Consider the following 13,311-nt stretch of genomic DNA (forward strand, 5'->3'; position numbering starts at 1 on the left):
CCGTCCGTCCATCCATCCTTCCATCCTTCCATCCATCCATCTATCCTTCCATCCATCCACCCTTCCATCCATCTACCCTTCCATCCTTCCATCCATCCTTCCATCCTTCCTTCCATCCATCTATCCATCTTTCCATCCATCCTTCCATCCGTCCTTCCTTCCATCCTTCCTTCCATCCTTCCTTCCATCATCCATCCTTCCTTCCATCCTTCCTTCCATCATCCATCCTTCCTTCCTTCCATCCATCCACCCTTCCATCCACCCGTCCATCCACCCGTCCATCCACCCGTCCATCCATCCGTCCTTCCATCCATCCTTCCATCCGTCCTTCCTTCCATCCTTCCTTCCATCATCCATCCTTCCTTCCTTCCATCCATCCAACCTTCCATCCATCCATCCATCCGCCCTTCCATCCGTCCTTCCATCCATCCTTCCTTCCATCCATACTTCCTTCCATCCATCCTTCCATCCATCCATCCTTCCATCCTTCCATCCATCCACCCGGTGCTGGGCCTGGGCTGGTGTTTCCAGGCTCAGCACCTGCTTGGGGACACAGGGACGAGAGCCACGTCCTCTCCTCCCCACGAAGGCGTAAACCCTTGTTGGGGTTTCAGGGTCTCCCCTACACCCACAGGGCCCATTCCCACCTCTGAAACTCCAGCTGGGTGGATTAGACTGGTAAAACTGGGCTGAAAACTTTGTGTCCTGAGCCCCATCACTGTGTGACGAGCTCCCAGGCGCTGAATGCAGGCTCAGGACCTGCCTGGGGATGCTGTGAGGTTTTGCGAAGCCCAAATCCAGACTGGCCACGCCAGAGCCGCATCCTTCATCCTCTTCCTCCAAGCACCAACTCCTCCTCCCCGTGCCCCTCCGCTGCTGCTCTGCTGCCTTTGAGTCGTCACCAGCTCCACATCAGGGATTTTTTTTTTTTCCTCCCCATTTTCTGGAAGAAAATCCAGCAGGAGAGGGCTGCACCTGCCTGCGATCGCATCCCGTGGCTCTCGGGGCACTTGGGGGGGGCCCAAATTAGCAGGGTGGGATGGGGTGGGTTTCACAGCAGCAGCAAAGCAAGGAGACGAGGCTGGAGCCAACCGTGTCCCCCCTCCCCAGTCCTCCCTCCCTCCCTCCCGCGGTCAGAAGATGCCGAATTCCCTCTCGCAAGAATGGGAGCTTAATGTCCCGTAGCTAATTAGCAATTCCCCCCTCCCCTGCACCTGCCTCCCCTCTGACCATCTGCTGTCTGGGGCGAGGGCAGCCCCAGCTCTGGGCTCGCACCGGGCGCTCAGGGGTGAGATGGGGCTTGTGTTCCTCTGCTTTGGGCTTGGGGGCTCTTGGTGTCCCCCCAAAGACGAGCTGGGGCTCTTGGAAGGGGAGTTTGGTCCCTGGTGGCTCCCTCCATCCCCACGTGTCCCCCAGGGTGGCCAAGTCTTGTCGTGGGCCCGTGGCCATGCTGCAAACAGCGTTTGCCCCAAGGGGGAAACTGAGGCTGGGAAAGAGGCACCCAAAGGTGCTGAGCCCAGCGCCCAGCAGGCAAGAGCTGGCAGGGACCGGGGACGGCGGCGCTCGCAGCGAGCCGATGTCCCCCAGCCGGAGGGGGACACGAGGGCAGAGCAGATGGGGCCGGCAGGTTTCTGTGGGGCTGGGCTGGTCCTGCAGACAATGGCCATTAAACAGGAGGATTTATGGTGGCGGGCAGCTGGCGGGCAGAGCTCGCCGCCCCCCTCACCCCGGCAGCTGCGCCGGCCTCAGCGTGGCCCCGCATGTGTCCCCCGGGCCCCCTCGCACCCCCGTGGCTCACACGTGCGGCCCCTTGGCTGGCCGAGCGCCCCGAGCATCCCCACACGCTCCCCGCACGCTCGTGGGGCCGGGGGTGACGCCGTCGGGGCGCCGGGAAAGGCCTGGGTGGGTTTTGGGGGGATTTTGAAGGAGGGCGAAGCGGGGACGCACATCCCGCTCCCTCCCCAGGGGTGAAGGTGCCAGCCTAGGCCAGCTGCGGCTGCCCCACCACCCCCGTGGCCATGCCCGTGTCTGTGCCCGTGCCCATGTGTGTCCATGTCCAGGTCCAGCCCCATGTGTGCCCATGTCCGTGTGTGTCAGTGTCCCAGCCCGTGCTCACGTCTGTGTCTGTGCCTGTGTCTGTGCCCGTGTCCGTGTGTGTCCGTGCCCATGCCTGTGCCCATGTGTGTCTGTACCCACGCCTGTGTCCACGTCCATGTCTGTGTCTGTGTGTGTCCATGTTCGTGTCCATGCCCATGCCCATGTCTGTGTTTGTGCCCATGTGTGTCCATGTCTGTGTCCGTGTCCGTGTCTGTGTCCGTGCCCATGTCTGTGCCCGTATCCATGTGTGTCTGTACCTATGCTCGTGTCCGTGTCCATGTCTGTGACAGTGTGTGCCCGTGTGTGTCCGTGTGCGTGTGTGTCCGTGTGTGCCCATGTGTGTCCGTGCCCGTGTGTGTCTGTGTGTGTCCGTGTCTGCCCGTGGCCATGTCTGTGTCTGTGAGTGTCCGTGTCTATGTGTGGCCATGTCTGTGCCCGTGCCCATGTCTGTGTCCGTGTGTGCCCATGTGTGTCCACGTCCATGTGTGTCCGTGTGTGCCCGTGTCCGTGTCCATGTGTGTCCATGTGTGTTCGTGCCCATGTCCGTGTCTGTGAGTGTCCGTGTTGGTGCCCGTGTCCGTGCCCGTGTCTGTGTGTGCCCATGTGTGCCCATGCGTGCCCGTGTCCCCGCCCGTGCCCGTCTACCCGCCCGTGTCCCCGCCTCCCGGCAGCGGCCCCGCCGGGGCGGGCGGGCCCGGCCCCCGCATTCCGGGCATAGCAGGGCCCGGCCCGGCCCCCGCTGCCGCCGGGACGCCCAGAGCCTCCGCCGCGCTCCCGGACAGCGCCGCCGCCGCCGCCCCGCTCCGCCATGCCCCGGTAAGTGCCGCCCCCCGGGACCCCGCACCCCCCCCTGGACCCCCCCGGGACCCCGCCGGCACCGAGAGCTCCGTGCGGGGCCGCCTCGCCCGCGGCCCGGGGGCCGGGGGGGGGGGGCCTGCGCGCCTCCCGGTGGCTCCGTGCCCGGTCCCCCGGGGCCACCTCGTCACCCGTCCCCGGGGCAGCGCCGGTCCCTGGGGGAGGTGGCGGCTCCGTGGGGATCCAGCACCGGAGCCAGCCCCGGCCACGGGAGCGATGAGTGTGCCAGTGCTCAGCGCGGAGGCCACGGCCCCGCTGCCGCCGCCACGGGCTCCTGCCCGGCCGGCACGTCCCGGCCAGCGCGCCGAGGGGGTTGCTGGCCAACAAACCCTTGTCCCTCAGGGCCTGCGCTGTGTCCCCGTCCCCAACCACCCCCTCTTTTCCCTGCGCAGGTGCCTCAGCGCGGCCGGTTGCTGCTAAAGTCCCCCCCGCCCCGGGGACGCCCTTGTCGGGTGGAAACGTGGCTTCACCGCCGGCACGAGCGGAGATGAGGATGGCAGAGGACTCGAACGGGACGGTCCTGCACCGCCTGATCCAGGAGCAGCTGCGCTATGGGAACCTCACGGAGAACCGCACGCTGTTGGCCATCCAGCAGCAGGCCCTGCGCGGCGGCGGTGCCGGTGGCGGTGCCGGGAGCCCCCGTTCCTCCCTGGAGAGCCTCAGCCCGGAGGAGAGCCAAATGGTGCAGCAATCCACGCGGCAGGAGCCCCAGGGCCAGGAGCATCACTCCGACCACGTCTACATGGAGAACAGCGTCTACCGGCTCTGCCAACCCCAGCCCAAGGGCGAGGAGCTGCCGACCTACGAGGAGGCCAAGGCGCATTCCCAGTACTACGCCTCGCAACGGGGCGGCGGGGCCAGCTCGGGAGTTCGGGGTGACAACGGCCCGCGCGGAGCCGAGAGCAGCACCCGACGCCCCGACGAGGGGCTGAAGGACTTGAAGCACGGCCACGTGCGGTCGCTGAGCGAGCGCCTGATGCGGATGTCGCTGGAGAGGAACGGGGCCAAAGCGCAGAGCCCCATCAGCGCTTCCCACAGCTACCCCCAGCTCGCCCGTCACCACCAGCTCGCTGCCCTGCGTGGGCAGCACCCCGAGGGGCCGGAGCTGCGGGGACCCCCCCCGGAGTATCCCTACGTCATCCCTTCCCAGGACGCTTACCTGGCTGAACCCCGACCCTGCTCCCGGGAAGGATTTCAGCATCCCGAAATCAGGTAACCTGCGGGGCCCTGCTTTTGGGGGACCTCCCAGCCGTGGTGCCCCAGGAGCGGCTGGGATGGGTGCTGGGGAGATGCGGGATGTGGAGAGCGGTGGGGGGGCCCGGGGCAGCCCTAGCTGAGCTGCTCATCCTCCTGGGGCCGGATCCTGTGGGGGTCTGCAGGGACCCCTCAAGTACTCCCCTCTCCCCAGTTTCCCCCAGCACGGGGGATTTTTCCAACTGGTGATGAAAAATCCTGCTGCCTCTGCCCCCTCCCTGTGTGCTGGGAGGAATTTGGGGTTAATTTAAGAGCTGGAACCAGCTCAGGAAACGGCTAAATGTGGAAGAGGCACGGGTTTAGGGTGGGAGGCAAACGCGCTCCCCGCTCCGTGGAAACCCAGCCCGTGGTTGACGCCTCCGGCAAAGCCCTGGGTTGTCTCTGAGAGGGCCCCAGAGAGGTCTGGGCAGCCCAGAAGGTCCAGGCATCGCCTGGCATTTGGAAGCAACTTCTTCCAGTATGGAAAACGATAGGAAGGAGGGAATGGGAGGCTCGATGGGGGGACACAGGCTGCTCCCAGCCCCGCTGACCTACCCGGGCGGGGAGCGATAGCATCTCCGGCAGGAAAACCTTCTCCTTCCAGGGAACAAAGAGGGGAAGGGGAGCTGCGAGGAAGATGTATTTGTTCTTCCTCGCTCCTATATCATCCCGCAGGAATGCGGGGCCTTGGCGGGCGGCCCGAGGTGGAGCGGGGCCAGGCCGGGCACGGCCGCCCCACTCGGGGTATTCGAGGCGGCCAGGGGATGTCGAGGAACTCGGGGCAGCCGGGCTGGCCCTGCTCCTCTGGATAGGGCGAGGATGGCTGAATAGTTTGGTGGCCAGGAGCCGTGCCAGGAGCCCTCCCTTTGCCCGGGACACAAGGAAAAGGGGCAGCTGAGGTGCATCCTTTGCCGAGCTGTTGTCTGTCCATGGTGGGCCCGGGGGGCTGGGAGCCCATCCTTCCCTGCCAGCTGGGTCCTGGAGTTGGCAGCTCAAGGCATCCCTGAGAGACGGGGTTTATCTCGCGTTCAAGGCGAGCACCTTTGAGAAAGCAAACGCTTCTGAGAAGCAGGATAGGTGCTCTCCAGAGCCTCCCTCCTCCTTTGGGGCCACCCAAAGGCACCCACACCCCCATGATTTTGGGATGGTCGGTGGGATGCCAGCGATGCCGTCGGCTCTCCCGCCCTGCCGAGCCCCTCGAGCATCCCTCTCCTCCCTCCACACGCAGGGTGCTGCCCACCCACGTCCCCGCCGCTTTCCTGCCACCACCAAACAACCTGTGCCCGGGCACGCTGGGTCCCGCCGGCGTGGAGGCACTGGTGGGTGCCCAGGCGGGCTCGGCCGGTGGCCGCCTGGCCCGGGTGGACGCCGTCCTACGGGAGAACGAAAGGCTGCAGCGGGAGAGCGAGAAGCTGCGGCGGGAGCTGGAGAGCTGCGCCGAGAAGGCGAGCCGCATCCAGAAGGTGAGCGCCAGCCCGCAGCCCCCCGCGCCCAGGGCTCCGTGTCCCCCCGCCCCGGGGGACGCTCGAGCAGCTGCTGTGAAAATTCACCCCTAAAGTGTTTTAATCCCTTGTTACCCTCCGAGCAGCTGCGTTTCGGCGAGGCTGGGGGAGAAGGAGCCCATTCTCCGGTGCCCCCCTCCCTCTCCGCCTGTCCCCCCCGTCCCCAGCCGCCACAGAAAGCCCTTTGTGCGGCCGCAGACAAGGGGCGGCTGTTCCCCGCCGCCGGAGCCAAAACCTGCGGAGGGACTCTTCTGCAGGAAAAAAAAGCAGAAAAAATTCGATTTTGGCCCCAAAACGTGCGGTGGGGGTCAGGCCGGGGGGGGGTGTCCCATGGGTGCGCTGAGCTCTGGCAGCTCGGCTTGGGCTGAGCGACCCGGGTGAGCTTTGGCCACCGTCTCCTTCTGCTTTCCTCATTCCATGAATATCTAACCCCGGCGCTGTCCCTTCCTCCGCCCCAGCTGGAGAGCGAGATCCAGCGCATCTCGGAGGATTACGAAAACCTCGTCAAGGCGTCTTCCAAGCGGGAAGCCTTGGAGAAAGCCATGAGGAACAAGAGAGATGGTGAGATGAGGCGGCTCCAGGACTTCAACCGGGACCTGAAAGGTGAGGGACCCGCCGTGTCCCCGTCTCCATCCCCCGACTTTTCCCCCGCGGGTGTTTCCACAAGGAGCCAGGCTGCTCCTGCTTCCTCCGGCCAAAATCTTGCCTTTCAATTTTAATTGGGTTTAATTGCCTTTGGATCAGAGCGGTTGGAATCGGCGAACAAGCAGCTGGCCAGCAAGACCCAGGAGAGCCAGGAGAGCAACCAGGGCAGCGTGGCCAAGCTCCTGGCGCAGAGTAAGTCCCCAGGGATGCCCGTCCTCACCCGGGGAGCGTCCATGAGCGGGGCGGCGGGGTTGGTGTGCTCTGTCTCGGCTGGAGGAGGCGGGTGGCAGGCAGCAGCTCTGGCCCTTCCCGGGGAGGATGGAGCCGCTCTGGTGCTGGACTCGAGCCATTAATCCCGGCCGGCCGGCGGCGTGACCCGCATTCTCCGCATTCCTGCCGCCGCGCCGGCTCTTCCAGCACCCAGCTCGCCCTCCCGCCCCGCGCCAGCCCGGCCCTGCGCCCTCCTCCCTCCCGTGCCTTGGCGCTGTGCAGGCCCGGGGCCTTTTTTGGGGGAAAATATAGAATCAGAGACTGGTTTGGGTTGGAAGGGACCTTAAAGACCATCCAGTTCCAACCCCCCTGCCACGGGCAGGGACACCTTCCACCAGACCAGGTTGGTCCAAGCCCCATCCAACCTGGCCTTGAACACTGCCAGGGAGGGGGCAGATACCTAAATCCGAGAGATGCTGTGTTGGTGTTACACGGGAGGAATCGCATCCCCTTCCCTAAGGTGGCTGGATTCACGCCGGGCGGCTTTTACTCTCCACGAGCCAAAATTTGGGCTGGAACATGGCGAATGGAGGCTTTTGGCCATCTGCCCGTGTGGCTGGGGTGCCCCTGGCTCCTATGGAGACAGGCTGAGAGAGCTGGGGCTGTTCAGCCTGGAGAAGAGAAGGCTCTGGGGAGACCTTCTAGCACCTTCCAGTACCTGAAGGGGCTACAGGAAAGCTGGAGAGGGGCTTTTGACAAGGGCATGGAGTGACAGGACAAGGGGGAACGGTTTTAAACTGAACGAGGGGAGATTGAGATGAGATCTGAGGAAGAAATTCTTTGCTGTGAGGGTGGTGAGACCCTGTCCCAGGTTGCCCAGAGAAGCTGTGGCTGCCCCCTCCCTGGCAGTGTTCAAGGCCAGGTTGGATGGGGCTTGGAGCAACCTGGGCTGGTGGAAGGTGTCCCTGCCCACGGCAGGGGGTTGGAACTAGATGGTCTGTAAGGTCTCTTCCAACCCAAACCAGGCTGTGATTCTATATCCCTCGTGTGCTGGGGGAGCGATGGCACGGCCAGGTTTTGGAGAGCAAAGAGCCCCCATGGGGCTTCATGGACGAGCCTTAGGGCAGCGAAGCCTCCTTGGTTGAGCCATGGGGACTCTCTTGCAGGCTACGAGCACCAGCAAGAGAAGGAGAAACTGGAGCGGGAGGTGTCCCTGCTGCGCAGCGCCAACGAGGACCAGCGGCGGCGGGCAGAGCTGCTGGAGCAGGCGCTGGGCAGCGCCCAGGCGCGGGCGGCCAAGGCAGAGGCCGAGCTGCGGAAGAAACGAGCTTATGTGGAGAAGGTGGAGAGGCTGCAAGCAGCCCTGGGCCAGCTCCAGGCCGCCTGCGAGAAGCGGGAGCAGCTCGAGCTGCGGCTCCGCACCCGGCTGGAGCAGGAGCTGAAGATGCTGCGGGCTCAGCAGGTGGGTGCTGGCGAGCCGTGGTGGTGGGTGCTGGTGAGACATGGTGGGTGCTGCATTCTTCCAGCACATCCTCATCCTCTTTTGGGGTTGTTTTTTTGCCACTGCAGAGGCAGGCGGGCGCCGCGGGCGGGGGGACGCCGGAGCTGAGCGCCCACACGCTCTCGGAGCAGCTGAGGGAGAAGGAGGAGAAGATCCTGGCCCTGGAGGCTGACATGACCAAGTGGGAGCAGAAGTACCTGGAGGAATGCACCATGCGGCAGTTCGCCATGGACGCCGCGGCCACCGCGGCCGCCCAACGGGACACCACCCTCATCAGCCATTCCCCGCGGCACTCCCCCAACAGCAGCTTCAACGAGGACCTTCTCCTGGCCAGCCACAAGCACCAGGAGATGGAGAACAGGTGGGTCCACCTTGCCGACAAGCTTGTGTCATGGTCCGTCCGGGCAGTGCCCAAATCACAGAATCACAGAATCAATGAGGTTGGAAGAGCCCTCTGGGATCATCGAGTCCAACCGTTGCCCTGACACCACCACGTCAACTAGATCATGGCACTAAGTGCCATGTCCAGTCTTTTCTTAAACCCCGCCAGAGATGGTGACTCCACCACCTCCCTGGGCAGCCCCTTCCAATGTCTAATGACCCTTGCTGAGAAGAAATGCTTCCTAATGTCCAACCTGAACCTCCCCTGGCCAAGCTTGAGGCTGTGTCCTCTTGTCCTATCGCTAGTTGCCCGGGAGAAGAGGCCGACTCCCACTGCGCTACAACCTCCCGTCAGGTAGTTGTAGACTGCACTAAGGTCACCTCTGAGCCTCCTCTTCTCCAGGCTAAACACCCCCAGCTCCCTCAGCCGTTCCTCATAGGTCAGACCCTCCAGTCCTCCTCTCCCATCTTCTGCCTCTTCTTCTCTCCAGGTTAAAAGCCCTTCATGCCCAAATCCTGGAGAAGGACGCTGTCATCAAGGTCCTGCAGCAGCGCTCGCGCAGGGACCCCAGCAAAGCTCTCCAGGGCTCCCTACGGCCAGCCAAATCTGTGCCCTCCATCTTCGCTGCCTCCGCCGCCCCGAGCTGGCCGGGGGCTGGCCAGAGCGACCGTCTGGCCGAGGGCAGCTCCCGGGGTGGCACAGGTACGTAGGGGCACCCGCCCACTCCCCCCTTTGCTCGGCGCCTGTGATTTCTCCTGCGGATTTGGAAGCAGAGAGCTTGGGGAGGGGGGGAATTCCTCTGGTGAGCTGTAGGGACTGGCCAGAGGAGCCGGCAATCCCTGACGGCATCTCCTCCAGCAGGCAAAGCCACCGGCGAAGGGGCAGCAGTGCCCGCCGCCCTTCCCCTGCCCTCCCACTCCAAGCACGGCAGCAAGGACGGCAGCACGCAGACGGACGGGGCGGCCGAGAGCAGCGGCCAGGGCGAGGGCACCGACCGCCCGCCTGGTTTAATGGGTGAGTCCTCCGGGATGGGACGGGGAGAGCTGGGGATGGTATGGGATGGGGGTGATCCGGGGATGCTCCAGGATGGGGGTGAGCTGGGGATGCTCCAGGAGAGCCAGGGATGCTCCGGGAGGGGGGGAGAGGCGGGGATGCTCCACGATGGGGGTGAGCCAGGGATGCTCCAGGATGGGGGTGAGCCAGGGATGCTCCGGCACAAGGGAGAGCCAGGGATGCTCTGGCACAAGGGAGAGCCGGGGATGCTCCGACACAGGGGCTTGGCATCCAGGAGATGATCTTTGCACAAGGATCGGCGATTATTTTTAAGGCATTTTAAAAGCCCCGGCTGAATCTAGTGGGTTTGAGTTCCTGCAATCGCTCCTCGCTTTTTTATTTTGAAGGTGCAGAGGTTTTTTTCTCGAACGCCTTGGGGGGAGGCTGGACCAGTGGTACGCTCGCTGCCGGCCCCTCGGTGGGGTGGGCGCTGTGCCGATGCTCTTCACCTCTCCTCCAGCTCTCACCTTCTTTCTCTGCAGAGAGCTCGGCCGCTGCCAGAGCCCTGGACCTGTCCGACATGGTGGAGATCCTGATTTAAGGCCACCCAGGGGCTGCCCAGCGGCCCCTCTGCCCTCCCTGCCTGCGCCTGCCTGGGACAGAGGAGCCTGTGGGAAGGAGGACCAAGTCTGGAGCTGGTCTCAATGGGTGGCACCATGTGTGGGAGGGCCAACGTCCCTGCTCGGCACCCGCACGGGCCCCCAGCTGCGCGGGGCGCGCTGGAGCCCGGGGACCCTGCAGCGGGAGCTTGTGACCCCTCTGTAAATACACCCGGGTTTTGTACAACAGGAGCAAACGTTATTTATCGTTTCAGCCTCTTCTCCTTCCCAGGGCGGGGGGTTTCTTTCCATCCCCTCCCTCTTTGGCTCCATCCCCATCCTGGCTCCATCTCCATCCCACCTCTGGGTCTTGGTCATCTGCATCCACCCGAGCGCTTGGCCTCCGACTGGAATTGCCTGAACTGTACCTACAAGCCAATGTCCCCACGCAAGGGCAGAGCCAAGAGGGATCCTCTGTGGGTCCCATCGACCACCTGGATCCATGTGGCCAAGCTGAGCGCCGGGAGCCCCAAACCTCCATCATCTGCATCCATCATCTGCATCCTGCCGCTGGGTGTTCAGCAAGGGTGGGCGAAGGGTTCGGGATGGGGTGGCGGTGAAGCAAAGGAGAAGATAATAATCGAGGGAGTGAGACGTGGAGGAGAAATCCCCTTGAAAGCAGAGGTGAAACGCTCAGAGTGAATCGAGGATGGCTGATGGAGGCTTCATCCCAGGTGGCTTCATCCCAGGTGGCTTCATCCCATGGCCACATCTCCCAGCTACCGGCAGCTGGCTTCTGCCTGTAGCCAGCTCCGACGTGCCACTCCTCAGAGCTTGGACTCTTCCCATCCTGGCCCTTCGTGTATGTATATATATTTTTTTTCCTTTCTTTCTTCTTCAAACGTGTGCATTTGCTGGACAACTGCATTTCTTATTTTTTTCTCTCCCAGACACGTAAAAAATGCGTTCGGTTCTCGTGCATTGTTTACAAAGTGGAACACAAACAAACAAAAAAAATTATGAAAGAGGAAAAAAAAAAAAACCCCCACAACTTAATATATTTTATATTAATATTGGTATTTCTTTTTAAGTATTTTTTTTTTCGTGCTGTGAACTTGTTTTTCCCTGCCAAAGATGACGAGTTTGTGCGTTTTAAGTTATCTGAAGTATTTAAACGTAAACCTGGCTGTTTCGTTACGCCGCCCTATACCGAGATTGCTGTAGCATTCCACTTGGTATAACAATATTTTAATAAAAAAAACCCCAAATATTGACCCCCAGATACTCTTTTTTTTTTTCCCATGCGATGGGGCATGATGGAGGCGGCACCGGGGGAAGGGGTTTAGGGGTGGTGACACCCTGGCTGAAACGCTGCCCTTCCCAGCTCCCTGCGGCAGCGATTTGGGGTGCAGCTGCATGGCAGAGGGGGAAAAAATGCTGAGGAGCATCTCTGTGTTCCCCCACATCCCACTGGGATCCCATTTCCCCCACCTCGATGGAGGAAAAGGATGGAGTTGCCTAGAAATTGCGATGTAGTTTCCTTCCTGCATGTAGCACTCTGGTAACTCCGTCCTGATGGGATCCTCCTCGTAAGACCCGTCCCCCCTCCTCAGCCTTCACCACGGGGACTTCTTGATGGCCACGTCTTCAAGCACAACTGGACACAGTCCCTAAGCTCTCCCCTGGCTTTGTCGGCCACTTCCAAGCCCTTCCCACCCTGCTTGGCTCCTTGGTCTTCTGGAAGAGCAGAAGTTCTCCTGATGATCGAGCTAGGGCTGCCTCAGACTTCAGCAGCCACATCACGCTGCTCCCCAGCCCTTCTCCTCTGAGCTTTTTGTTTGCTGCTCTCATTTGACTTTTGTTTTTAATAACTTTCGCATTAACGCTTCCCAGGGAGCATCTCTGGGGCCTCTGCTCTGGCTGCTTGGGTGCTGGCAGCCCAACTGGAGCCATCACCAGTTGGGCTGGGGCTTTCCCTTTTGTGCATCACTTGGCATTTGTTGGCAGCTCAGGTTTTTTTTACGCCGCCGTCCCTGGGGACCAGGAGATCTCATGCAAGTCTCTGCAATGGGCTTTAGCTCGGCGTATGCAGGACAACGGTGTAAGAAACAAACTCCTCCCTGGAAGGTGGCTTAGGACTCTGTTGAGGCTCACTGGTCTTGGTGGGACCAGTTGGATGTTGGCTCAGCTCTACCCTTCCCACCCAGGAACCTGGAAGGAACGTGGCTGAAAACTGGGGGCTTGCTGTGGCCGTGGGACATGTCTTCATCCCTGCAAGAGCAGGTTAGAGAGGCTCGGCGCAACGGGACCTTGGAGCCGGGCTCTTCCTTCCACCCATGGCTTCTCCTGGGGTTTGCAAGCAGGAAAACAAGCCCCCCCCTTGAAGGGGACGCTTCTGCCCTCCCCAAAAGGGTGCCAGCAATGGGGAGGACTGGGTGGGAAGCTCCTGGGGAGCTGCTGGGAATGTCGGGGGGTTCCAGGGGCCGTACCTGGCCTGCCCCAGGAGCTGGGGAAGGCTCGCAGCATTCCTGGCATGCCGCAGCTCCCACGCCCCCACACTTTATTTACCCCAATCCGGATGCGGGGTGGCCTTTGCGGCAGGTCGGGCTCTTTGCAAGCAGCTTTCCGGGTCCAGGGGTTCAGGGAATGGGGTCCTGGCAAGAGCTTTGCCATCCTCCAGCCTGCCCATTGCCCTGAGGACCACCCCCCCCCCCATCCCCAAATGGGGGAGCAAAGCCCTGGCTGAGTGAGGCAGCAGAGAAGCGTTAAAAAAAGATGGGAAGGGAAGAAGAAAATGCCAAAGTCCATCTGTAAATGCAGGAGTCAGGCTGTGGGGAGAGGATGCTCGAGCCCGGTGGGCTGGGGCAGGAGATGCAGCAGCAGCGCCTGGGTTCGTTTGTTTTGGTAGGGTCTCTTTTCAGGCCGATGGAGCTCCACGCCTCGGCGCAAGGCAGGCTGGCGCGGGGGTGTGTTCCCACCTGCTTCATCGCTCTGGGCCACAGGCGTTGCCCTCCGCCCTTTCCGCGCTGTCTCACTGGGTTTCACCATCAGCATGGCTTGGACCCACAGTCCTTCACCCCACGTGGGTCCTGCTCAGGCCAGGACATGTCCCTGTCACTGCAGCACGGCTGAAATACCATGTGGGAGCCAAACCTCCTCCTCCTCCTCCATCCCTGTGTCTGTGATCTCTGTGTCCTTGATCCTTGTGTCCCAGCATCGCTGCGTCCTTGATCCTTGCACCCCCATGTCCCTGCACCCCTGTGGCATTGTGTCCTTGATCTCTGCATCCCTGTA

The 13,311-nt window shown here is 62.3% G+C and overlaps 1 protein-coding gene across 2 annotated transcripts; it reads left to right on the plus strand.

Moving 5' to 3' along the window:
* Window positions 1-2,830: 2,830 nt before the first annotated feature.
* Window positions 2,831-11,297, plus strand: AMOTL2 (angiomotin like 2). Of its 2 annotated transcripts, none has more exons than XM_068421038.1 (10): window positions 2,831-2,913; window positions 3,345-4,164; window positions 5,414-5,648; window positions 6,146-6,290; window positions 6,432-6,524; window positions 7,709-8,004; window positions 8,112-8,404; window positions 8,916-9,127; window positions 9,284-9,439; window positions 9,961-11,297. In XM_068421038.1, the coding sequence occupies exons 2-10, from the start codon at window positions 3,440-3,442 to the stop codon at window positions 10,017-10,019; spliced, it is 2,214 nt and encodes a 737-aa protein (XP_068277139.1). In that variant the 5' UTR covers window positions 2,831-2,913; window positions 3,345-3,439; the 3' UTR covers window positions 10,020-11,297. The 2 variants fall into 2 exon arrangements, with proteins under 2 accessions (XP_068277139.1, XP_068277141.1); XM_068421040.1 differs by having other exon boundaries at window positions 9,287-9,439.
* Window positions 11,298-13,311: the final 2,014 nt, after the last annotated feature.

The sequence above is a fragment of the Nyctibius grandis genome, chromosome 32 (genome assembly GCF_013368605.1).
Source record: "Nyctibius grandis isolate bNycGra1 chromosome 32, bNycGra1.pri, whole genome shotgun sequence".
NCBI lineage: Eukaryota > Metazoa > Chordata > Aves > Nyctibiiformes > Nyctibiidae > Nyctibius > Nyctibius grandis.